Below are 27118 nucleotides of genomic sequence, written 5' to 3' on the forward strand. Positions count from 1 at the left end.
GTGGCTCATGCCTGTAATGCCAGCACTTTGGGAGGACAAGACAGGTAGATCACTTGAGGTCAGGGGTTTAAGACCAGCCTGGCCAACATGGTGAAATCCTGCCTCTACTAAAAATACAAAATTAGCCAGGTGTGGTGGTACGCACCTGTAATCCCAGCTACTCGGGAGGCTGAGGCAGGAGAATCGCTTGAACCCAGGAGGCAGAGGTTGCAGTGAGCCGAGATTGCACCACTGCACTCCAGCCTGGGTGACAGAGCAAGATTCTGTCTTTAAAAAAAAAAAAAGTGGCCAAGTGAAGTCCCAGCTTTGACCTCTGTCACAAAGTACATCAATATCAAGAAACTTGTGAGATAGGGCCTTTACACAACATTCTGTGTAACATCTCACTGTATTTAGATATGGCACAGAGAAGTGTTTTTAAGATCATAGATCTTGTCTACGGCCATACCACCCTGAACGCACACAATCTCATCTGATCATAGATCTTAGCTATAGACGATTCTCATGGATTGCAATCTATGAGAAAAGATCCATCTGTTTCACTCTCTAAACCTAACCTTGACACAACGCTTACCATATAGGAGATGCTTGGCAAATATTTATTGAATGAGATAAAACAAATGGACCAATCCAGGAGGAAGAGAGAAGAGTAGGGTTTGTATATCTAGCTCAATGCAGTGAATAAGAACATAACAGGGAAATAAAGTGTTGCTGACCAAGTAGCCAGGTTTTTCTATATAGATAAAAATCACCTCAAGCAGGGCTATCAAAACTCTTTGGAAAGTAAACTCTAAATAGCTTTTTGGCTTTGTACTTCACCCTCTAGTCTAACACTACAATTGTTAGACACAAATCAAGCTTTAAAAGGTAGATTTCCTGGTCTCACGAGCCCATGAAAGTTTTCATACCCAAGTCCTAGTTCAATAAAACAAGACAGGACCATCATCAGGAGCAGCTATATAATTTTAATCTAAAGATTTGGGCATACAGAAAGCATTTCACATAAATTCTCTTTAGTCTTTAATTATATGACAGGACATAAAGACCTCAGAAAAATAAGTCTCTTCCCATAGATCTTAACCCTTGGTCTCTGCAGCAAAGACAGTTCCTAGTAATCCAGGTAATATGGTCTGTAAAATATTAATAAATAGGCCTGTCTACTGACTTCTGACTAAAGGACTGCATATAGCCTGAGAAGCAACATGATGACCCAGTGGTCAGTACTTATATACATGGGCCTTTTGATCCTACATTTTCCTATTAGGTACTTGGGATTGGTAGTTTCTCATCTTCTAGTCCTAAGTGTTATATTTAAGAGGGCTACATATTACAGTGGACCTTATTCAATGTTAGTTCTGTCAAATGTTGCAAAAGAATCCCAGTAATTAAAGTAAGTCACTAATTCTTTATGCTTCAGTTTCCTATCTCTTAAGTTAGCAATAAGCTCCCATGTTCAACTTCAGCCACATTCAATTTTTAAGAATCTTCAGAAGAAAAAAATGTTTCACATATAGTTAACAAGAATGTTGCTTAATAAGACTTGGGGCTGAGCTCAAAATAAATCTTGGTATAACCTCCTTCTGGTTGCTCTGGAAAGGACACTGATACATAAGGAAGTAACAAAGATGAAAAGCAGGGAAGAAATAACAGCTTGAAGTGAAGAAATGACACAGACCCCCCACATACACACTTTAAAAACTTTATTTATATAAAAAACTCATTTGTTTTTAAAAGCATTAACAAGACAGAAAGAAAAGAGAAAAGGTATGGAGCAGAACACAGGCCCCTTAGTAGTGTTCGGTGGGAAGGTGGGATTTTTGGTTCTCTGGAATTGAATGTTTAGTGTTTTTATAAACAAAAGAGGAAAAAAAAAGTTAAAGGTCCCCAAAAGCCCATGGCTGTTCTATTACCCACACCCCACCGAGAAAAAAGAGCACCAGGAAAAGAGCAGAAGAGGACAAAAGAAATCAAGAGTGGAGCCAGGTCTGGATGGGGCAATTTCCCCTGTGCAGTATGCTCTTAGGGGTCACAGAGAGCAAAAGGCTCCTTTTTGCCAGAAAAGGTAGATGAAAGTGGGAAGAAATGGAAAGGGGGGAAAGGGTAAATGAGAAATTTTAATGCACGAGTAAAGGGGGTGGTGGGTTGTGCACTTTTCTCCTACCCCATAGCCTCAATATATAAGGGAAGGGGAAGAGAGGGATAAAGAACTCCAGTTGCATGGAACAGAGCTTTTAGATTAGATTAAGGGGAGTAGAAGGCAAATAAGGAAAAGCATTAAAAATAATAATAATAATCAACCCGCATAGCAGCTGATTTCTCTAGCCCAACCTGCTAATTAATATATGCTAAAGTGAGAGGAGGCAATACTGGAGGGAGGGGACAATTGGGGAGACCACTTCCCTGTAACTCCTTCAGAGATGATGGTAAATTCTGGGCACCTAAGGAGTAAGAGTCACACCACTCACTTCCCTTACCAACCTTACTTTGAGATTCATCAGAATAGAATTTTGGCAAAATCCCACCCACATGCTGTTGAGCAAAAGCTTGCTATGACTGAAATCATGGCTATACCAATCCTCAGTGAAGAATCTGAGGTTCTCTAGGTCACTTCTCTTCTTTCTGCTATTTAGGGCCAATAGTAGGTAAGAAAGCAACAAAATATAATTTGCAAAATTATGAGAAATGAGACTGCAGAGGCAAAGAAAGGCACATGGAAGGGCGGGAGGAGATGCACCCCAGGCCAAAGGCACAAAGAAGAGGCAAAGCCAGGGGCAATCCCCACCTTGTAAGGGTAAAAGGGACAGGAGTTATGTACATCAAGTCCTTTAGTTTGCCAACCAATCCAGGGCAGAGGCAAGGGACAGGCCTATAAGGATAGGAAAAGGAGAAACAGGGGAGTGGGGAAGCCAGTTTCAGACTAATCGTTTCATGTACATTCCTACTAGCTCCTCCTAGAGGTCTTCTTCTTCCCAAAAACACATCTTTCTGCTCCTTCTCAACCGAAAGTCTTCCTTGACATTCTCCCCTTTCTATAGCCTCTTGGAAATGGCCAGGCCAACTCAGCAGACATATCACAGGGCGGGAGAAGTGGGTTAAGGACAGCCTCTGTTTAAGGGGCAGCAGCAATAGCCCAGGGTTGGCATGAGGCTTGCAGAAGAGATGGAGTCTGTAGGTTCTTGATGGTCCCTGCCTTGGAGATGAGGAGAGCAAGGTTTCTTAATCCCAGTTCTAGGAGACCTTCACTTACTCAAGGGTCCTTTGCCAGGTGGCATGTGCCAATGTTGCCGGCCTTCTTTGCTTCAAAAATAGCCATTACGAATAAGGGAAGAGTTCACACTTTCCCCTCTCTAAAAGAAAATAAAAGTCCCTTCCCCACCAGGAAAAAAATCTTAAGAATCATCAGTTTATCAGACTGCTGGACATTGCATATACAGCATGTAACTTCCAATTCTTCCCACGGCTTCCAGTGAAGATTGCTATTCTCTCCATCCCTCCCTCCACAAAAGGCCAAGAGTTCCAAGGAGAACTGGCAAAAAGAACTGATCTGCAGCAGTTTCTCAAAATATGCAAATAACTGAGTCAGGCTTCTTGGGAGAAAATGGAGGGAATGGGCGAGGGGGAAGCATTGAGACAATTAAACTTCACCGGAAGAAGTTGGGAGTTGATGGAAAGAAGGCAGCCACTTAGGGCTGTAAGGGCAGGAGGCAGCCTGGCCGTTGGCACAATAGTCCAGCGAAGAAAAAGGAAAATCATCAGTCAATTTCACCACCAAAAAATAAAAGTACATATAAGCCCAGATGGAATGGAGACAGTGGTGCTAAATCTTCTGCTGTGGAGAAAAAAGAAAAAGAGAGGATGTTAACGGGGTTGGGATTAAGGAGACCCCCCCGCCGCCGCCTCAAAAAAAGCTGAGCAAGTCTGGAGAAAGGAAAGCAGCACATAATGGAGAATCAGATTACCAGCTGCATGTCCCAGACTCTTAAGAAGTAATAATCACAAAAGCAGAACCCCTCGAGCCCCATGTGGCTGAGACTAGTTAGCCTCTGGCCTGATCAAATCAGCATGATTGACAAATTGCTGGCACACAGGAGCCTCCTTCCTCAAGGACAATCTTGGGGGTGACTGAAGGACATACCATGGAGGGGTAAGACACTTGGCCCCCCTCATCATCCAAAACCAACACATCCAACTCTTCCTCCAGAGATTCCTGCCCCTCGTCCTGCTGTGAACACATGCAATTTGTTAGTATGAGTAGAGACAGGAACCTCATGTGTGTGCCAGACCTAGGGAAACTCTGAAAATTTTTAAACTCAAACAAAACAAGATATAATAGTAAGAGAAGGGCAAAACATTCATAAACAGGGAGGAAGAGGAAAAAGGTAATGTTTGAAAATAGATCAGTTAGTGTTAGTCATATCAGTAACACTTTTACAGACATGCTTCCCCCATTTTGACCACTGCAGAATAATGGCCCACGAAATCCCAACATGAGTCAAAACCCTTACTTTTTCCTAAAAACCCCTACCAGAAAAGGATGTGATCTTTCTCTGTACTTTTTTTTGTATTTCACAAAACACATAGGATTCAAAATAGAACTAGCCTTAGACAGATAGCAGTATATAAAAAGAATTTACCATCAAGGGTGTTGTTCCCTTCAATGGCTCCATGTCGCCTAGATCCCCCGATCGATCCAGTGTTCTATTGTGGTCTCCTCTCTCATTTGGTGTGGAATAGTTGTTATCTGGTTAAAAAAAAAAAAAAATGTACACAGAAATATGACATTCCCCTCTACCGTACAATATATATCAAGCAGATAGGTGTAATTAGGCACCACTGTTGGGAACTGAGCTTGCCAAATGCTCCAGAAAGGCACTGAAGTCTGATGGTCCCAACTTAAAGAACTTGAATCTGGCTGACCGCGGTGGCTCATGCCTGTAATCCTAGCACTTTGGGAGGCTGAGACGGGCGGACCACTTAAGGCCAGAAGTTCAAGATCAGCCTGGCCAACATGGCGAAACCCCATCTCTACTAAAAATATAAAAATTAGCCAGGTGTGATGGTGTACACCTGTAGTCCCAGCTACTTAGGAGGCTGAAATATGAGAATCACGCCACTGCACTCCAGCTGGGAGTGAAAAAGTGAGACTCTGTCTCAAAAACAGAACTTGAATCTTGAATCTAAGATGGAAGACAATATGTATAAAATACCCAGAATATGACATAATAAAGCTAAACAAGAGGTCTGTCTGAAAATGATATTGGAATTAAAAGAAAAGCGAGTGAAATACGCTGCAATCGTTAGAAAGGACCTGACAAGGGAGAACAGGACTTGAGTTAAACCTTTGGAGACAAAGAGAATTTGGAAAAGCAAAAGGGAAGCACATACCAGTAAGAGGTATTACATGAGCAGAATCAAACTACAGAGTGAAAAGACAGAATAGCAAGCAGAATAGTTAGGCAGAAACAGAATGTATCCATTCACTCCGGAGAAGGAGACTGGGGTAGGAATATAATGGGCTATAAGTTTAGGGACACAAACTTGAATGTGTAGTAATGGGAGAGGCATAGAAAGATTTCTGAAAACCTTTGAGCATGTAGGGATGTGAAAAAAGTAGACAGATCAGATTTTATTAAATTTCCTTACATACTTCAAAATGGAAATGATCAGCCAATGCTCTCCCAGGATAGGAAATGGTTAAGGGTGTTAGAAAAAAAACTGTAGAGCTAGACAGCTCTCCTTAGCCCAGTGAAATATTACTCCACATCCTTAGGCAGGAATTAATCACATACCTAGCGATTTTGTGTTTGATCCCATATTGCTCATCTGAATTTCTTCCCGATCAGGCTTCTTATCTGTATGAAGTCAGAAAGTTACCCGTGTCAAAAACAATTCTTCAAAATCTGTACACATCATGAAAACTGCTCTCCGGTCCTCCTTTCTTCCCTTCATTCACACTTCTGCTTAGCACCAACTATGTGCACCACAACGCCTGGATAATTTTTTTTTTTTTTTTTTTTTTTTTTTTTTGTTGAGACGGAGTCTCGCTCTGTCACCCAGGCTGGAGTGCAGTGGCCGGATCTCAGCTCACTGCAAGCTCCGCCTCCCGGGTTTACGCCATTCTCTCGCCTCAGCCTCCCAAGTAGCTGGGACTACAGGCGCCCACCATCTCGCCCGGCTAATTTTTTGTATTTTTTTTAGTAGAGACGGGGTTTCACCGTGTTAGCCAGGATGGTCTCGATCTCCTGACCTCGTGATCCGCCCGTCTCGGCCTCCCAATGGATAATTTTTAAGTTTTTTGTAGAAATGAGGTCTCACTGCATTGCTCAGGCTGGTCTCAAACTCCTGGGCTCAAGCCATCCTTGCACCTCAGTCTCCCAAAGTACTGGGATTACAGGTGTGAGCCATCACACCTGGCCCTTACAGACTCTTAAATCAAAAAACAATTCCATCTAAACTAGCAGTTTTCAAATTATTTGGTCTCAAGGTCCTTTTATAGTATTAAGAATTATGAGGATCTAAAGAACCTTCATTGGTGTGACTTATATGTATTAACTGTTACCGTACTGAGAAGTTTAAAGTATCTATTTCACTTAAGTAAACTTATTACATGTTACCATAAACAATCTTTAATAAAATCCTTTTCATTTTTGCATATCTCTTTGAAGTTTAGCTTAGATTCTCATATCTGCTTCTGCATTGAATCTGTTGTGATATGTTATTATAGTTAACGTATATCAAGAAAATCCAGCCTCACACAGATAAAAAGTTGGAAAAGAGAGGATGATTTTAATAGTCTTTTCAGATAATTGTGGTTATTATTCTTTAATAGTATATTAATTAATAGTAGTTTCTTAAAGATTGATAGTAATGTGGAATCTATAACTAACAATCTCTTCATACTGTTTAAAATCCATCAGTCCGTCTTGCACTTTTAATGGATCAATTACCTATGTGCAATTTTGACATATGCATTTGTCACTTGCAAAATACTGCTTCAAGTTATCCAGATGTTCAAAATGCTAACACATAGCATTATACAATATTTTGAAATCACATTTGTTAATATCACTATTTCATTAGAAATGTCGCTTTTTTTATTTTATTCATGTATTTTTTGAGACAGGGTCTTGCTCTGTTGCCCAGGCTGGAATACAGTGGCACAATCACGGCTCACTGCAGCCTTGACCACCTGGACTCAAGTGATCCCCCTGCCTCAGCCTCCGAAGTAACTGGGACTACAGGAATGTGCCACCATGCCTGGCTAATTTTTTTGTACAGACATGGTCTCATTACGTTGCTCAGGCTGGTCTCAAATTCCTGGGCTCAAATGATCCTCCTGCCTCAGTCTCCCAAAGTACTTAAATTATAAGCATGAGACACTGCACTCAGCCTAGAAAAGTCTTTTCAGTATTGTGAAGTTACCAGGCTCACAGTAGCAAATAAAAGTTTTTCAAAACTACAATTTCCACTTGAAAGCTCAGGCAGCAAACACTGTGTTCTTGTCCTCAAAGCAACAAGCTTATCGCATTCATTTTTTGAGGAAATGTCTGCCAAATGCGCACATCTGAATAATCCCTTTGTCTACCAGACATTGTTTTCCAAGTAAAAATGGTGTTCCATTAAACAAAGTGGCTAGTGTGACTGGGTGCAGGATGTAATCCCAACACTTGGCCAAGGCAGGAGGATCACTTGACACCAGGAGTTTAGGACCAGCCTGGATAACATAGGGAGACCCCATCTCAAAATAAATAAATAAACAAACAATTAAAAAGTGGCTAGTCTAACTAGTAACTGAAACAATAACATAAGTACATTTCCTTAAGACAACCATCATGCTTTAATATGCTATTTCATCAGTACAGAATATTAAAAAGATGTATACTCAAGGGTAGAAAAATAATAAAAGTGATTTTTATTTTCTTATGAGATGGAGTCTCTCCTCTGTCGCCCTGGCTGGAGTGCAATGGTGCGATCTCGGCTCACTGCAACCTCTGCCTCCTGGGTTCAAGTGATTCTCCTGCCTCAGCTTCCTGAGTAGCTGGGATTATAGGGGTCCACCACCACACCCGGCTAATTTTTGTATTTTTAGTAGAGATGGGGTTTCACCATGTTGGCCAGGCTGATCTTAAACTTCTGACCTCAGGTGATCCGCCCTCCTCAGCCTCCCAAAGTGTTAGGATTACAGGCATGAGCTACCACACCTGGCCTGATTTTTTTGTTCTCCAATTAAGTGAAAATGGCTCTCTGCTTTTACCTATGTGAGTGGCAATGAAGACTACAATGACTCATTCAGCTTTACGTCACTGCTAAGTCACCAGAAGCATCACTACTTTCTGTGCCATAAGTACAAATGGTAACAGTCTTGGGACTCTCAGACCACACTTTAAGAACCAATAATCAAGGAAAAAGCCAAGTGTGATTAAGATAATAACGGTCACAATATACACTTCATGTGAAAAAGAAAAAAAATCACAAAACAAAATATATAATTCATCTCAGAGGAAAAATGTGTTTGCTCACATGGTAAAAATGTTTAAAAAGATACAAGTGGTTTTCTCTGGATAATAGAAACAAGTGATTTTTTGTTATTTTTCTGATTGTTTATAGTTTGTAATTTTAAAATAGTAACTATCTATTATAATATTCGGTATTAAATGGAAATTTAAAAGGAGAAAAAATAGAGAAAACAGACTAGAGTTCACTTTCCAGTGTTTTAAGTTCACAAGCAATGATAAGGGAATCACACTCAGGCTAATTACCTGTTTTAATTTCTAATGCTTAGACCTACCCATTTCTGCATTAGGATCCTGGAGTGGAGAATTATTCCCCTCCCCCAAAAGACTACCTAATTCAGAAATAATATATATCCTATTTGTTAGTAAGCCACCTAGAACAGCAAGAGTGGCTAAAAGGAGAGGGTGTGCCTTCTAGATACTGCACCTGATTTTTGGTTCCGGTCAATGAGAGGGAGAGTACTATCATCGTATGAATGACTGCTCTGGCTTCGGGAAGCATTGTTTAGATTCACCTAGAGGCAAACACAAATGCAATAATATCACAGAATACTGAATTCACCCATATCTTATGCTCTAATGGGCATAAACCTCTAGGTTCCTATTCCCAAATAGAATTACGAAAAAGCAACTCATAAGAGTTGAATAAATAACCTAGATAGTGAAACAAACTAGGATATTATGGCTTCTATTTGTGTTCCAGAACAGGAGATTACAAAGGATCCAAATGTTGATACTATCAGAAGAAAATACAGTTTCAGAGAATAGTAAAAATTCCCTCAAAGGGCTATGGTAGATTTGGGCAAAAGTCAAAAAGGCCATCATCCTTCATTATCACCTGCATCTAAAGTATGTTATGACATAGAGGGATGCCTGAGCTGTGTCGGCAACAAATGAATTGTAGACACACATCATCCTTTTGAGGAGTAAACCAAATGTTTTTCTTTCTTTTTTTTTTTTTGAGACAGGGTTTAGCTATATTGCCCAGGCTGGAGTGCAGCAGTGTGATTTCGGCTCACTGCAACCTCCACCTCCTGAGCTCAAGCGATCCTCCCACCTCAGCCTCCTGAGTTGCTGGGACTACTGGCAAATGACACAACTGGCTACTTCTTTTATTTCTATTTTTGGTAGAGATGGGTTTCACCATGTTGCCCAGCCTGGTCTCACACCCGTAGGCTCAAGCAATCCACCTGCCTCAGCCTCCCAAAGTGTTCAAATACAGGTTTGAGCCAACACGCCTGGTCAAATAATTCCTAATTAAGAAATATGGGTCAAAAATAGATTTAACATGAGGCCGGGTGCAATGGCTCACGCCTGTAATCCTAGCACTTCGGGAGGCCGAGGCAGGCGGATTGCCTAAGCTCAGAGTTCAAGATTAGCCTGGCCAACATGGTGAAACCTCATCTCTACTAAAAATACAAAAAATCATCTGGGCATGGTGGTGTGCACCTGTAGTCCCAGCTACTGGGGAGGCTGATGCACAAGAATCACCTGAACCCGGGAGGTGGAGGTTGCAGTGAGCCAAGACTGCACCACTTCACTCCAGCCTGGGCGACTGAGTGAGATTCTGTCTCCAAAAAAGAAAAAAAAAAAAAATAGATTTAACATGACGGTGAAATGGAAGAAACCAAAGACAACAGAAGCATTATCCTGGGACCAAGAAAAAAAAAAGTAAAAGTCTTGGTCTCAAAAGTTACTATACCTGAAAGTCTGATTTCTTCCATCCTTCTTTCTCCAGTGGCTTCCGCAGTTCCTTATATCCCCAGATTGTTTGTAATACAAGTGCTGCTGCTCGAACTTCTTTTTCTGAGCGGTTCCTTTGGAGGAAAGTAACACCATATGGAATTTGGATATAAGACCAGGAAAAAAGCTTAGACCCTATATCCTCTAACAACATAAGAATATAAATGCCAGGGGCAGGGCATGGTGGCTTATGCCTGTAATCCCAGCACTTTGGGAGGCCAAGGCAGGTGGCTCACCTGAGGTTAGGAGATGGAGACCATCCTGGATAACACCGTGAAACCCCATCTCCACAAAAATACAAAAGAGTAGCTGGGCATAGTGGCACACACCTGTAGTCCCAGCTACTCAGGAGGCTGAGCCTGGAGAATCACTTGAACCCGGGAGGTGGAGGTTGCAGTGAGCTGAGATTGCATCACTGCACTCCAGCCTGGGTGACAGAGTAAGACTCTGTCTCAAACAAACAAACAAGAATATAAATGCCAAAATGGGTTAAATCAAATTTTTACCAAATCCTGTATTCTATCCCAAATAGTGACACAAAAAAAGTCTGACATAAGAGCCTATTATCAATTTATGGATCAACATCAAGAAAGATAATAGAGCAACAGGTCTTCACATTTTACATGTAAATAAGGGGAAATTTCCTTTTTTTTTTTTTTGAGATGAAGTGTCGCTTTGTCGCCCAGGCTGGAGTGCAGTGGCGCGGTCTTGGCTCACTGCAAGCTCCGCCTCCCGGGTTCACACCATTCTCCTGCCTCAGCCTCCGGAGTAGCTGGGACTACAAGCGCCTGCCACTACACCTGGCTAATTTTTTCTACTTTTAGTAGAGACAGGGTTTCATCATGTTAGCCAGGATGGTCTCGATCTCCTGACCTCGTGATCTGCCCGCCTTGGCCTCCCAAAGTGCTGGGATTACAGGCGTGAGCCACCGCGCCCGGCTTCCTTTTTCTTAGTAACCAAAAGAAGGAAACAACTCCCCACTCACTCAAATTCTTCTGATTGTAATTTTAGGTAGTAAGCTCACCCTGATTTGTTGATCAACACCAGCTTCTCAATACCCTGTGTCTCTCGAAGCTTTTTGGCAGCCTCCAAGTTCTCAGCGATAACCTCATTGATAGTGTTCAAAATAGAGACTACAGTGTCCTCAGAGAAATTCCAAGAGGAGTTCTGCTGTCCTCCTGGCAGATTCTTTACCAAATTAGGAATTGCATGTTTACCTAGTCAGAAAGAATGTATGCAGGAAGAAAAGATCAAGTCAGGTCATGAAGAGCCTTACATTATAATTAATTGCATTAATCATATCAAGTGTAGGTGCTGTCCATAAGAATCAACTTCATTATCCTATAGGATTATCATCTCAAAAGGGCTAAGGACCTGAAATAGCCATGAATTTACTGTCCTACCTATTCCTTTATTTCTTTTCTTCTTCAACCACAGTGAAAGTGTACATACTGTATATTAGATAAGCTACACAGTACCTGAAAAGTACCTTTCAGATACTCTAATGAAAATATCTTGAATATTATAATAATTTGATAGAAGAGTTATTATGAATTTAAAATATAAATAAACAACTGGGCTCCGCTACTAACTAGCTACATTAACTCTGGGCAATTTACTTAACTTCCATGAGTTAAGTAATTTCCTTATCCTATAAAAAAAAATGGACCTTTGTAAAGTGGTGAGGATTAAATGAAAACACAGAAGCGTTTAACAATACCTAGTAACAAAGTAAGTGCTCAATAAATAATAGCAATTATTATTCTATTTTTGAAGAGTCGTCATTTGTTTTCTTTCCAAGAACCATTAAATTAAAACCCTTACCAACTCTCACATTCAGGAACTATGAAGTGGGGGAGGGTCCTTCCCTTCAGTCATTTCAATAAATTCAATAAATTATTAGGCACCTGTTGGACTACAAACACTGTACTAAATTTTGAGGTAATAGTTAGCATTCAACTCCTCACCAATTAATTCTTTGTTGCGAGCATCCACAGCCAGGTTTCTCAGTGCTCCAGACGCAGCTTTCACCACCCGTTCATGTTCATTAGTCAGGAGGTCAGCTATGGCAGAAAGAGCCTTCTCTTGACGCAGAGCAGAGCGGATGTATCGACCATACTAGAATAGCACATAGAAAGGGGTAGAACAAATTACAAATGGCAGCAAACTAGTTATCTAAGTTTTCCCATCTCCAAATCCATTTTCTAAAAGGTACTTTACCGTCCAGCGCCCAGCACACAAGTTCTGGATAGCTCCAGCTGAGGCTTCTAAGATGGCAGGAGTCTTGCTCTCCTTAAGAAGTGAGATGTATATCCGAACCACCTCTGGCTGAAATAAGAGCTCATAGCCTGCACAATAGAGAAAAAGAAGGCAGAAGGTGCTAATCGGTACCAATAAACCAGGCTCTAGCTGGCTGGAGTCCAGCCTTAATACTCCTGGTTGATGGATTTATGCTTCTATACCATTAGGTTCCCTAAACTCTCTCACACTCTCTACAGCAAATTTAGAGGCCAAATTCCATGTCTTAAGAATAATGAGGCCGGGCGCAGTGGCTCAACACCTGTAATCCCAGCACTTTGGGAGGCCGAGGCGGGCAGATCACGAGGTCAGGAGATTGAGACCATCCTAGCTAACACGGTGAAACCCCGTCTCTACTAAAAATACAAAAAATTAGCTGGGCGTGATGGTGGGCGCCTGCAGTCCCAGCTACTCGTGAGGCTAAGGGCAGGAGAATGGCGTGAACCTGGGAGGCAGAGCTTGCAGTGAGCCAAGTTCACGCCACTGCACTCCAGCCTGGGCGACAGAGTGAGACACCGTCTCAAAAAAAAAAAAAAAAAAAGACTAAAGAATCCATGGTAAGAGTGGAACAAATATCAACTCATTATACTCAACTCCTCTCTTTCCTTCCTTCTTGCCTCCTCCCCCATAGCTTTGCCTTTGGTTCTACCATGAGCGCTCAGGGGCTCCATTTAGCTCATTGACAGCACTCAAGGTTAAAAATTCCTCATCTCAAATCAATTATTTCTAACTTAACCCAGTCATTCTTCCCATCTTTGCAATTACTACAATGGTCCATTACAGATTAAACGTTTACAATTTTTATATCCATGGAGAGCTGTGAACTTTGGACTCACTGTATTGATGAATATAAAGATCCAAATTTCTTATAGTAAGGTGTAAAAATTATCTCTTTTTTTTATTTTTGAGACGGAGTCTCTATCTGTCGCCCACGCTGGAGTGCAGTGGCGCGATCTCAACTCACTGCAACCTCCGCCTCCCGGGTTCAAGCGATTCTCCTGCCTCAGCCTCCAGAGTAGCTGGGATTACAGGCACCCGCCACCATGCCCAGCTAATTTTTGCATTTTTAGTAGAGACAGGGTTTCACCATGTTGGCCAGGCTGGTCTCAAACACCTGACCTCAGGTGACCTGCCCGCCTCAGCCTCACAAAGTGCTGGCATTACAGTCATGAGCCACCACGCCCAGCCTAAAAAGTATCTTTCTTAGTAAAGGAGCTTCTTTTAAAAGTGAGGTTTAAGTCTCAGGCACTGTAGTGGTCATTTATGGTTCCCAAATTTCTGCTCTAGACCACCACCAGGACCTTGTTCTATCCTCAAGTAACCTGAATAACTGCCTTAACAAGCAGTCCTTTGTAAGTTACTGCTGTAATACCATACAGCTTCCCAATACTTTCACAATCATTTCAATCTGTAAGTTGGAAAAGAGAGGACAATAAACATATTACATAAAGTCTGCTGTTAGATTACCAAATATCTTATCTTTGTACTATGTTTATGAGACCTCTGGAGACTGAGAAGATAACTTACCCCGAGCTGGACTCGTTCTTTTAGGGAAATCCACTGTGTCATTTGCTGGATCCTCTATGGGTTTTTTCCCTATAAAAACGAAAAAGGGCAGGAAAAGGGGTAAGTCAGTTTAAAACAGAAAAGATTCCACCTGGCACATTTTTCATTCTTCGGTCAGAACCTTTTGATCACAGATGCACCACGAGGGGCAAAGGGCGGGTGGGGGCAACTTGTTCCACCAGGGGACTATTCAGAAACAAGGATAGAAAACAGGCAGCACATAGGTAAGATGAGGATGACCATTGTTGATGCTATTGTCCTGAGCTCTGATAATGGGAACTGCTGTCCAGAAACAGCATGCCATGAGCTATTAGCTCCAAAGAGCTAAATCTGTTTCAGTGTCTTCCTCAACTGAACTTTCCTACATGCATAGACAGGGAAAGGTTAGGCAAGGACATACTAGGGAAGTTAAAACCAAAACATGCAAATTAGAAGTAGAATAGCACCTTAAAAGACTCCACTCACCTCTGGAGAACCACTCATCTTCCAGTGCATCACCCAAGGCAGAAAGCAGAGAAGAGAAAAGAAATAAGAAAAATGCAGGAGAAAGACGTCAGCAGAATCATGGGCAAATAAGCAGGGAAGCACAGAGAAGAAAAGAAAAACACAGAAAATGCAAAGGACGTATGGGGAAGAAGGTCCCAGATTAGTTGAGTTCTCATTTTCCACTGCCGCACTCATTGATACGACCACCACCACCACCACCACCATCACCACCAACACACCACCACCACCACCCCACCACCAAACCTTGAATGAAGCACACAACACAGGAGAAGCAGCAAAGCAAAAAGACATCTGTAACCAGGCAGACTCCCATACTGCTTGCCAAGTATTTTGTACCTTAAGCTAAAGTGTTCCTTCCTTTCCCTGTCCCACATTAAAGAGTAAGAAACAGGAACCAAGACTCACCTTTGCCCTTCTTGGCCCCAAAGCAACTGGCAGCATGTGGCCCAGTATTGTTGGCAACATTGGGAGCTGCCTCTTGGTAACGCTCTGCCTGTGGGATCTCCCGGTGAACTTGATACGATAAGTTCCGAAGGAGGCAAACACAGTTCTCTACAAGCTTAGGTACACAAGATAAAAGGGCCAATGAGAAAAAAGAATGTCTATTGTGATTTCTCCACAAGTACAGGTTTCCATGACTCAGGTATTAAAATGTTGATATTCAAATGCATAACCCAATCCATAACTTCTCAGGATGCCTCTTAAGCGCTCCAGGCTTCTTGAAATCCCTGTAGCCTCAGGCTAATGGAAGGCCCAACTATGGACTAATTGGCTTCTGCCACTACTTGGTGTGTGACTGAAACGTGGATCATCATTCTTACTACTTAGACAATGTACAATTTTGGAAGACAGCTAAGCAGCTTTAAAATATATAGGTGACAGATTTTTAAAAAAAAGAAAAAAAAAGCTGGGCACAGTGGCTCACACCTATAATCCCAGCACTTTGGGAGGCTGAGGTAGGTGGATCACCTGAGGTCGGGAGTTCAAAACCAGCCTGGCCAACATGATGAAACCCTGTCTCTACTAAAATACAAAAATTAGCTGGGCATGGTGGCAGGTGCCTATAATCCCAGCTACTCGGCTGAAGCAGGAGAATCGCTTGAACCCAGGAGGGAGAGGTTGCCACTGTACTCCAGCCTGTGCAACAGAGCCAGACTCCATCTCAAAAAAACAAACAAACAAAACACATGTTTTCTTTTAAGTTGAATGCCCACTTTAAGGAGTAGGGGCTTGGCTGGGCACAGTGGCTAACGCCTGTAATCCCAACACTTTGGAAGGCTGAAGTGGACGGATCACGTGAGGTCAAGAGTTTGAGACCAGCCTGGCCAACATGGTGAAATGTACTAAAAATACAAAGATTAGCTGGGCGTGGTGGTGCACGCCTATAATCCCATCTACTTGGGAGGCTGAGGCACAGAGAATCACTTGAACCCAGGAAGCGGAGGTTGCAGTGAGCTGAGATCACATCACTGTACCCCAGCCTGGGCAACAGAGTAAGACTCTGTCTCAAAAACAAGGGGTAGGGGCCAGTAAAAACAGTTAACATTACTTGAAAGCCTGAGATGACAGGTCTCTGACCTACAGATACTTCATAGTTGTGGCGAATGGAATTCACTCAGTCATTAAAGGTAAGACAAGCACTTACCTTGCTGTCTGAATCCTTCTGCCCAATCTCAGCCTGAACAATGAAAATGAGGGCATCAACTAAACCATCACATTCCCGAAGTTTCCGGCGAGCTTCACTCCTCTCTGAGCTTACATTCCTGAGGGGAAACCAGAAGCTTCAAGATGACTCAAATCCACCTCCCTTAAATATCCCTCAACACCTACAAGATTCCTGAATATTTTTTTCTACTCACTATAATAGTGAAGACCGATCATAAGCAAGGTACTGCAGTTCAGAGAAAGTTGCCTTCTGAATGTTTATATCACTGTGGGGTAGGGGGTAATGATACATACCAGATGCAGTAATTCAAGATGGAATATACACTTCTTGTATGGAAGTATAATACATATGTAGAACAGAGCACAGAGGTGTATTCCAAAGAGAGAAAGATTATAGAGCAGCACGTATAGGATATAAAAATAATTCAGGAAAACTTTAATAAAATAAAGGCACTTGAGTTTAACCACAAAAAGATAAATAAGAAGAGAAAGGCATTCACGGAAAGAACAGACCTTCCTCACCCATGCCCTAACCTCCTAGTGCTCTGTACCCCTTTTGCTGCATTTTTCACCGCCTGACTTGAAATACAGATAACTAGGGAAAGGACATAGACAAGTTCAGGACTAGACCACCTTACATGTGGTAGATGCTGAGCAAAAGCTTACCGAAGTAGATGAACAAAGTCAAAGAGGCATAAAAGTGAAAAGGATGTGTGGGGAACAGCAAGAAAACTGGCTGTTACCTAAGGCAGCCAGCTGTGTTGGTGAGCACTGATTCCCACTCAATATGGCGTGGCTTACAGTCTTCATTAGGTTCCCGCTCCCAACCAGAATGAGGAATGATCACTTCATCTGTCAAGGCATGCAGTGCATGGTCCACAATCTCCATTTTGATTGAGTCATGGGATGAAAGATTCCACAGGGTTCCTGGAAGAGACAACTCATCAGATGGCTCTTGAGCATTCAAGACAACATGTCTGAAGAACATCAAAAAGAATCCCCTATTATATCATTTCTCAGTCATCCCCAGTGACCAAATACCTTGTAGCAATATTCAAGTTTTGTTTGTGAACCTCAGCAAGAAACATGTTCTACATTACAGCTCATAATAAACATACAGATCATGAAATAAGGTTTTGTAAAGCAATATTTAACGATAAGCAATGCTCTCTGATCTATCTATACCAGTTTTTCAACCTCAGCACCACTGACATTTTGAGCCAGATAATTCTTTGCTACGAGGAGCTGTCTTGTCTATTGCTGGATGTTTAGCAGTATACCTAGCCTTTACTCACCAGATGCCAGTAGCACTCCCTCTCTCCTGTTCTAAGTTATAACAACCAAAAATATCTCCAACACTACAAATGTCTGAATGTCCTCAGGGCAGGGCAGGCAAAATGGCCCACAACTGAGAAGCAATGGTCTACATTACTTTTTCTTTATTCCTTTCCCTTGGAATGCTGATTATGCTCCACAAAATTGTGTTTTATTCACTAATGGATCACACAAATAGATCACAACCCACAATCTGAAAAACTACTGTTCTAAATAAAGCAAGGACCACAGGCTTAAATGTCTATATGGGCCAAGCAGGTGAGTCAAGAGAGGAAGATATTTAAAAGAAATTACAAGCATGTGAAAAAATAGCAGTTGACAGCTCCATGTTTGGGAAACAACATCCTAAATGGCTGTAGTTGGTCAGATAATAGAATGTGTTGGAGATTAGTGTAAATTAGAGAACACATGCTCCAATCAGTTCAGACGAAATACTGCTAGGAAGGAAAAGAGATCCATTGTTAACAACTTTTCCACATTTTTAATAGAAGCCAAGAATCTGGAATTTTAAGTGAAATCTTCTGAATTTTAAACATCAGCAACCAGTTCTTTAAAATTTCAAAAATGCTGTGTGATCCAAACAAATCTGTGAGATGGATTTGACCCAAGGCCACCAGTTCACAACCTTCCATCAAAAGTAAAAGGTCTGGAAATCCCTCTAGTTCTTAACATCACTAGAGAGTAACAGTGACTTAGCAATTTTCCTTAGGCCTAGAACTCACCAGTAATGACTTCAGTAAGGTCCATATCACGAGCCTTTCGGAGCAATCGCACAAGGGCAGGCACACCATCACAGTTTTTTATGGCAATCTTGTTATCCTGGTCACGTCCAAAAGAGATATTCTTGAGAGCTCCACAGGCTCCAAGGTGCACTTCCTTTTTGGGATGGTCTAACAATCCCACCAGTACTGGGATGCCCTTGAGCTTCCGCACGTCAGTCTTCACCTTGTCATTGCGGTAGCATAAGTGTTGCAGGTATGCAGCTGCATTGGACTTGACAGCATCCAAGCGGAATCCAAGCATGGCGATCACCTCTGGCAGCTCTGGCTGTCTCCAATTAGGAGGTGGGGGCCCTCCTTTGCGCAGGCTATCCAAGCTTGCTAAACTTCCTCGCTCATGCTGGGCCAAAGGAGCCCAATAGTATTGATCCGATGGCACCTCCTCACCAATCATGTCTTCATAGCTCCTGAGAAGTTTCGAAATAACCAAGAGAATACATCAAGTCATTATGGCTAGCTTCCTGGACATTCCCATTACCCTCAACTGCAAAGCAGGATTAAATGGAGTTTCAGTGTGCTCGTCTTCTCTCTCCTTTGCATGAAAAATATACTGACCAATTTTCCTCAATGGGTTAGGAAAAATAAAAAGTAATAATCTTAAAGGCACCTAAAATTTAATTAAAACTACACTTTTTTCTTTGAAGTCTGCAGGCTTAGAAAGTAACAAGCATTCAGGAGAGGCTAATCAAAAAGAAAGAACCAAATCCTTATTACTTATCATTTATTTGAATGATACCTGACAGCTATTAACTTTTCTAGGTAGAGATCAGGATAAACTCTCAAAAAGCAGAATTAACCAAAGTAACTGACTCAATGCCACAGAAGTCTGAGAACAGTTCCTTAACCAAACAGGAAATTAGGCATTTATACACAGGAAACAACTGGTGGGTTAAGACCTTTAAATACATTTCATATTTAAGCTTCTCCTTATCCTATTTTGGAAATTATAAAAGATGGATTGATAGAGAAAAACTAATAAAGGGCTTCCTGCTACATTATAGGAGGATCTGGGTTTGGTACTGATGAAGTATAAACTTGAAAAGTAATTTTCACAGTCATCCCAAGGTCATGTCTGCTACTCAACAAATGTGTTAGCGGTAAGATTCCATCCTCCAATTTCTAAAGACAATACCTCCAGTTCTTTCAAAATGGAGCCTATTCACCAACATCACATTTGGGAAGCCCAGCCACTAGGAACAGAGAAAGCAACTGAAAGTAAGAAAAATCAAACCAGGAGACAATTCTTCCTGTTTCAGTACTACCAACAACCACTAGAGGGTGAGTCTGTCACACTATTATTTATTCATAACTACCAGGAAGAAAGAAACCCATTATCTGTGAGCTCATCTCTTTCTGACTCCCACAGGAGAGGAGAATCTATTGTGTGGAGCTCTCCAAATAAGCCGTTGTTTGTTCTACAAAACCACTCCCACTGTCACCAAATACTCAAGGTTGCCCTGAGCAGAAGAGCTGCCTCACAGGTATCAACATCAACTATGCAACAGTGATTCAGATAGACAAAGCATTTAGTAAAACATGACCAAGATGGTCTTAAAATAACACGGAAACAGGACCAGGCGTGGTGGCTCACAACTGTAATCCCAGCACTTTGGGAGGCTGAGGTGGGCGGATTACCTGAGGTCAGAAGTTCAAGACCAGCATAGCCAACATGGCAAAACCCTATCTCTACTAAAAATATAAAAATTAGCTGGGCGTGGTGGTAGGCACCTGTAATCCCAGCTACTTGGGAGGCTGAGGCAGGAGAATCACTTGAACCCAGGAGGTGGAGGTTGCAGTGAGCCGAGATCACACCACTGCACTCCAGCCTGGGCAACAGAGCAAGGCTCCATCTCAAAAAACAAACAAACACAGAAACAAAATGAATAGCTTAGATAGCTAAGTTTTAAAAGTAGGCTATTGAGCAGTATGTTAAGATTCCATTTTTGTAGAGGGAAAATAGGATACAGTTACATGTACAATAAAAAAACCTCAAAGGATATGCAAGAAAATGTTAACAGTGGTTCTTTATCAATAGATGGTATGCTTCTCTGGGTTTTTCAGGCTCCGTATTGAACATGTTTAACCTCTATTACTAATATACACAATTATAAGAACAATTACCATAACCAAAATTTCCAAATAACTCTATCTTATATCTTTTTCTATATAGAGGCAGTGGATTGGACATTCTTTCCTCTGTTTTACAAGTAACAAAGCTGTGCCCAGGAAGACCAAATGACTTGCTTGAGGCTACTTAGCTAGTGGCAAAGGCACAACTAGAACCAAGGTCTCAGGGTTCAGTGCTTTTTCCACTAATCACTGCCTCACTGTTTAAGTTTGACCTTGTGTTACTCTTCTAGCCTAGAACAGGAAGCAGCAAATACTCTTGCTAGTCAAGCGGGTTTCCAAGTCCATTGCTACCCTGGAACAAACCCAACCAAGAACGGCCCAAAACTCTATGTGAACTAGCACAATTAGGGACGGCAGAGAATGACCTGGCCACCCACACCCATCTGGGTCCAATCACTCTTTACTAATGAGGAAGTCAGAAAAAGCAGACTTGCAGTAGAGCCAACACCCTGGACAGACTGCTTCAATGATGGCTGTTATCTACCACTGTTCTAGGTTGCACCAGCCGAGGTCTGGTGCTCCTGGAGGAATAAAAATGACTAACATGGGAGTTGGATTAGCTATCCAAGATACCTGAAAGGTGAGTGACTCAGCCTTAGATAATGGGGCCTCTACCCCTAGGCCCAGCCCTGTTCACTCTTAACCAAAGCTACCTAATATATGAGGAAAATTAGCACCAAGGCATTTGCTTTAAAAGGTCATGACCCCATATAGAGAAATTCAGCAACAGCTGCTAGGATATCCTTACCATCAATACAACCATAAATCATCCCTTGTTTCTTATCATTTCTCTTTGCGTGGAAAACACTGTTTCTAATTTATTCTGAAGCAGCATTGGCAACCCATGGGCCAAACCTGTTTTTGTACACCCCCAGAATGCTTTATATATATATATATATATATTTTTTTTTTTTTTTTTTTTTTTTTTTTTGAGACGGAGTCTCGCTGTGTCGCCCAGGCTGGAGTGCAGTGGCGCGATCTCGGCTCACTGCAAGCTCCGCCTCCCGGGTTCCCGCCATTCTCCCGCCTCAGCCTCCGAGTAGCTGGGACTACAGGCGCCCGCCACCGCGCCCGGCTAGTTTTTTGTATTTTTAGTAGAGACGGGGTTTCACCGTGTTAGCCAGGAGGGTCTCGATCTCCTGACCTCGTGATCCACCTGCCTCGGCCTCCCAAAGTGCTGGGATTACAGGCTTGAGCCACCGCGCCCGGCCTTGCTTTTTATATTTTTAAAAGATTGTTTGAAAAAAAGAACAACAACATATGACAAAGATGATACATGGCCTGCAAAGCCTAAAATAGTTCTACATGGTCCTTTTCAGGGGTCTGTCGACCCCATTCTAAAGCATTCTCTCAAGCCAACAAGGCAAACCACATACCAGTCCAAACATCAATCACTCCTTTTTTCACATCACCAAAGAAATCTCCAGGGACAAGTAGTAAAGTCAGAGTAGGCAGCTGCTTAGTGACCTTTCAGAGTGTTGCTAATGTACCCCCCGACCCCCACCCAAGGATGCCACCACAATTTCACTTTACAATCAAATAATAAGACCCTAAGCACAGAATGTCAAGGCCCTTGTGAGGTCAAAGCTTGTTTTTAACTTTGGGATTAAAAACACAAGAAAGTTCTTATATATATCCTTAACTGTCTCTTTTGGTCCTGTATTTTTAAAACCTTCAACTTTGTTTTGTTTTGTTTTGAGACAGTCTCACTCTGTTGCCCAGGCTGGAGTGCAGTGGCGGCATCTTGGCTCACTATAGCCTCTGCCTCCTGGGTTCAAGTGATTCTCCTGCCTCAGCCTCCTGAGTAGCTGGGACTACAGGCACGAGCCACCACACCCGGCTAATTTTTGTATTTTTAGTAGAGACAGGGTTTCACTGTGTTAGCCAGGATGATCTCGATCTCCTGATCTCGTGATCTGCCCGCCTCAGCCTCCCAAAGTGCTGGGATTACAGGTGTGAACCACCATGCCCGACCGACTCTGTTCTTAATACCAAACCAGAAGCTAAAGAAATTCCCAAGAAGAAGTGAGCAAGAATTCCATGGCCCCAGACATCAGAATCCTCTGCCTAACACCAAAAGGGGGTCACATCTTAGCCAGAAACAGTAAAAACTTCAGCATAGAAGCAGAAGCAAAATTCAGTCTTCAGGACATAGACTAATAACAATCACAAGTTGTTTTCATTTTTTTATTTTTTGAGATGGAGTTTCGCTCTTGTTGCCCAGGCCGGAGTGCAATGGCACGATCTTGGCTCACCACAACCTCCGCCTCCCGGGTTCACATGATTCTCCTGCCTCAGCCTCCCGAGTAGTTGGGATTGCAGGCATGTGTCACCATGCCCAGCTAATTTTGTATTTTTAGTAAAGACGGGATTTCTCCATGTTGGTCAGGCTGGTCTCGAACTCCGGACCTCAGGTGACCCACCTACCTAGGTCTCCAAAAGCACTGGGATTACAGGCATGAGCCACCGTGCCTGGCCCATATATTCAAATTATAGAAAACAACTTGTGGACCAGGCGTGGTGGCTCATGCCTGTAATCCCAGCACTTTTGGAGGCCAAGGTGGGTGGATCACCAGAGGTCAGGAGTTTGAGACCAGCCTGGCCAACAGGGTGAAACCGCATCTCTATTAAAAATATAAAAATTAGCCGGGCGTGATGGTGCTTGCCTGTAGTCCCAGCAACTAGGGAGACTGAGACACGAGAAACATTTGAACCCAGGAAGTGGAGGTGGCAGGTGAACCAAGATGGCACCACTGCACTCCAGCCTGGGTGAAAGAGCAAGACTCTGTCCCTAAAAAATAAAATTAGAATGTATTATTTTCATTTAAAAAATTATATATATATTTATATTATATATATACACATTTATATTTTATATATATAGCAAGTCAATACTAAGCCAAGTCAGAAAAGGGAAAAACGGGGTAGCCTTTCACCCCCAAAAAAAGCAGAGGGGAGGAGGCCACAAGTATCTCTGATCCCAAAAAGCTCGTAGAAGTTGAAGGAAAAGCTACCCCTTACCCCTGGTTTTGGAAAGACCCTTTTCTCTTCCCTATTCCTGCCTACCTGAGGCGCCGACGAGGGTCAGAGGGTGTCCCAGTCCGACGGGCAGTGCCATAATCAGACATCATACCATAATCCAGGTCATCATAGCCCATACTACGCTGGTCATCCTCTAGCCCATAAGGCTCTGGATGAAAGCGATGCAGATCCACGCTGCTCCCACCTACCCGAACCTGGGGTTGGGGCCCATACACATCCTGTCTACTAGGTGCCCGGTAGCCTTCCATGCTGGGCCTATACCGCTCCTCAATGCGGGTCACCCGGGACAGACTGCCATAGTTATCACTGCCACCTGGATAACCATCTTCATAGTGGCGGCTATAACCATCAGGAGGGTAGTGGAAGTTCCTAGGAAGGGTAGCAGTGCCGGCTTGCCCCACATAGGGACCAGGTCCCCCATTGCCATTCTTGCGGAAGTCACGACCCAAAGTCTGGATATAGTTGTTAGAAACTGATGAAGCATCCACAGGCAACCCGTCTGGTCCCATAGCAACTGGCTGTACTGTCCGTGTTGTCACAGTCTTCACTACTTTCTTGACCTGCAAGTAGGAAACAAGAAAAAGAAAAACTAATTAAGGAAGTGAGCAATTAAATTCTTTTTTTTTTTTTTTGGAGACGGAGTCTTGCACTGTCGCCCTGGCTGGAGTGCAATGGTGTGATCTCAGCTCACTGAAATCTCCGCCTCCCGGGTTCACGTGATTCTACCTCAGCCTCCCGAGTAGCTGGTATTACAGGCACACACCAACACACTTGGCTAATTTTTTGTGTTTTTAGTAAAGACGGGGTTTCACTATGTTGTCCAGACTGGTCTCGAACTTCTGACCTTATGATTCGCCCACCTCCACCTCCCACAGTGCTAGGATTACAGGCATGAGCCACCGCGCCCAGCCATGAACAATTAAATTCTATACCACTCTAAAGAAACAAACCTTTACATCCCTAGGACACTTTACCTAGAAATGCCTTAAGGCCTACCATCTATCTTTCTTTCCATCCTGTAGGAAGTCCCCAAGTAGGAAAATTGCCCTGACAGTAACTATGCCTATAAGGGAAGCTACTATAGACCTTGATATACCTTCTCTCTTCCCTATGCCATTAGATTTTCCCATATCTCTTCATCCTTTCTATCTGGCCAGAGATCACTTTATGCAATCAGATCAATAACGGCGTTATCAGTCCTCCATTTTAATTAAGTGCTTAACCCCTCCCCTAATAGAGAATAAAAGACCTCTTATCACTTCCAGATCTTACACACGTCTTGGTTTACCGTGGTCTCTGTGCGCCGAGTGGTCCCATCATCTGAGGTCTCCACAGAGACTACAGACATGGCTCCCTCAGGATCCTCCTCCGTGTAGGTCTCCACAATCTGCCCCGGCTCCTGCATCCTGGGGATGGTGCTATATAGAAGGTGACTGTGATCCTATATGCAAAAGAGAAAAGAGAAGAAACTACTAGTAAGCACTATGTATTAACAAGCCATCCTAATAAGAAGCGTTAAGTAGTGACCCTGGAAACAGGGACTCCTCATGCATCTTCTATAGGCCTCAGGATTTTTAGATGGGTGGCTGTCATCTTTTGAACTTATACAAAAGGACAGCAGACATAATTTCCCAGTTGTAGTCATTTAACAAACATGAACTGAGTTAACTATAGCCACATCAACATCCAAGTGACAGACAGTAGATTTAACTTCCCAGCTGTGGTCATCTAAGTGAACAGGAACTGTGTTAACTGCAGTTTCATCTATATCTGAGTGACCCCTCAAAAGAGCAGCTCACCCAATAAATAAATCACTTTTATTTATTTATTTGAGATAGGGTCTCACTCTGTCACACAAGCTAGAGTGCAGTGGCATGATCATAGCTCACTGGAGCCCCAACCTCCCAGGCTCAAGCAATCTTACCATTGCAGCCTCCTGAGTAGCTAGAACTACAGGCTCATGCCACCATGCCTGGCTAATTTTATTTTTTTTTATAGAGACAGGGTCTCACTATGTTGCCCAGGCTGGTCTTGAACTCCTGGGCTCAAGCAATCCTCCAGCCTCAGCCTCCCAAAGTGCTGGAATTACAGGAATGAGCAGACCATGCCTGGCCAAAATAAAGAACTTTTTTTTTTTTTTTGAGACGGAGTTTTGCTCTGCCTTGGTCTCCCAAAGTGCTGGAATTACAGGCATGAGATGCCACGCCCAGCCTAAAATAAAGAACTTTTTTTTTTTTGAGATGGAGTTTTGCTCTTGTTGCCCAGGATGGAGTACAATGGCGTGATCTCAGCTCACCACAATCTCCACCTCCTGGCTTCAAGCAATTCTCCTGCCTCAGCCTCCCGAGTAGCTGGGATTACAGGCATGTGCTACCACGCCCGGCTAATTTTGTATTTTCAGTAGAGATGGGGTTTCTCTATGTTGGTCAGGTTGGTCTTGAACTCCTGACCTGAGGTGATCTGCCCACCTCAGCCTCCCAAAGTGCTGGGATTACAGGCGTAAGCCACCATAGCTGGCCAAAAATAAAGAACTTTTAAGACAAACCTGAAAATCCCAGTAAGAGCCATCTTTTGACTGGCTTTATGTTACTCTTCAGACACTATCTAAAAGGCTCAAGACCAGCCAGATTTTAGGTAGCGTTTTCTGCTGCAGAGTAGAAGCCTACTGTCTCTAGAAAAGAAACGCAGTACTTAGGGATCAAATGGGGTGGCAGTGGGGAAAAGGAATAGTCATAAAGATCAATGGTCATTAAAATTCACTTCAAAACAAAACTACATATATACTTTGGAGCTCCACTTCTTTGTTTTCGTAAATGAAAGAAACTAATTGACGAGTGTGTACAATGTGCCAGGCACTTTACAAGACACAAATATGCTCTTATAGGCTGGGGAAATAAGAAAATATGAATGAAGCAACTCACGTCTTGAGCCAAAGAATTACCTGGGGTCCGTTGAGTTTCAAATCTGAAAATTTCTGTCTCTCAAGGTCAGCATCGCCCACAAACCGGCCGTTCTGAAAGAAACACAGTTCACAAGAAGACAATTCATTTTGTGGCCTTCTTTTGCTCTACCAAACACAAATGATCTTTTTTTCAAACAGGAAGAGGGCTTTCAAGAAGATATGTGTGGCCTGGAGTCCTTGTGTCAGTACTCATAAGAGAACCATATCACTCTTTAGTCTTAGCACTTTCCTCAAAATTGAAAATCAGGCCTGGAACTCTGGCAGACAGGGTCTCTGGAACATAAGAATGTAAGCTCCATGAGGGCAGAGGGTTTTTGGGATTAGTTTAGTGATATATTCCCTAGTGCCTTGAGCAGTGCCTGCACATAACAGGTGCTCAAAAACTATATGCTGAATAAACAGCACAGACCTAGATAATTTCCCCTGCATGCAACCTTTTTGGAAAGCCATAAAAATGTACGGAAAGTTGGAAGGGCTAAGTTGGGGAGTTTCCAAAGAGCTTTATAGTCTCATGAATCTTCATGCAGTACTACCACTGGAAACTCCCATTCCCGGCAGCTTTTTAAAGAAAGAAGCAA

General features: G+C 42.6%; 1 protein-coding gene across 17 annotated transcripts in view; it reads right to left on the reverse strand.

Annotated features, from left to right (window-relative positions):
* Positions 1-945: 945 nt before the first annotated feature.
* The window catches only part of CTNND1 (catenin delta 1), a 59447-nt gene continuing 33274 nt past the window's right edge, over positions 946-27118 (reverse strand). For 7 of the 17 annotated variants that reach the window (XM_033204431.1, XM_033204440.1, XM_033204442.1 and 4 more), the window contains 18 exons: positions 26520-26591; positions 24867-25019; positions 23603-24138; positions 18350-18813; positions 17036-17219; positions 16273-16390; positions 15033-15186; positions 14586-14603; positions 14082-14150; positions 12477-12604; positions 12224-12374; positions 11281-11473; positions 10216-10330; positions 8941-9028; positions 5790-5852; positions 4635-4741; positions 4136-4222; positions 946-3829 (listed from right to left, as the gene is read on the reverse strand). In XM_033204431.1, coding sequence (XP_033060322.1) covers positions 3818-3829; positions 4136-4222; positions 4635-4741; positions 5790-5852; positions 8941-9028; positions 10216-10330; positions 11281-11473; positions 12224-12374; positions 12477-12604; positions 14082-14150; positions 14586-14603; positions 15033-15186; positions 16273-16390; positions 17036-17219; positions 18350-18813; positions 23603-24138; positions 24867-25019; positions 26520-26591 — 2712 coding nt within the window. In that variant the 3' untranslated portion in view covers positions 946-3817. The remainder of the gene's footprint in view (positions 3830-4135; positions 4223-4634; positions 4742-5789; positions 5853-8940; positions 9029-10215; positions 10331-11280; positions 11474-12223; positions 12375-12476; positions 12605-14081; positions 14151-14585; positions 14604-15032; positions 15187-16272; positions 16391-17035; positions 17220-18349; positions 18814-23602; positions 24139-24866; positions 25020-26519; positions 26592-27118) is intronic. The other 10 variants (XM_033204438.1, XM_033204448.1, XM_033204439.1 and 7 more) reach the window with 5 other exon arrangements.

The sequence above is a fragment of the Trachypithecus francoisi genome, unplaced genomic scaffold, assembly GCF_009764315.1.
Source record: "Trachypithecus francoisi isolate TF-2019V2 unplaced genomic scaffold, Tfra_2.0 Lachesis_group8, whole genome shotgun sequence".
Classification (NCBI taxonomy): Eukaryota; Metazoa; Chordata; class Mammalia; order Primates; family Cercopithecidae; genus Trachypithecus; species Trachypithecus francoisi.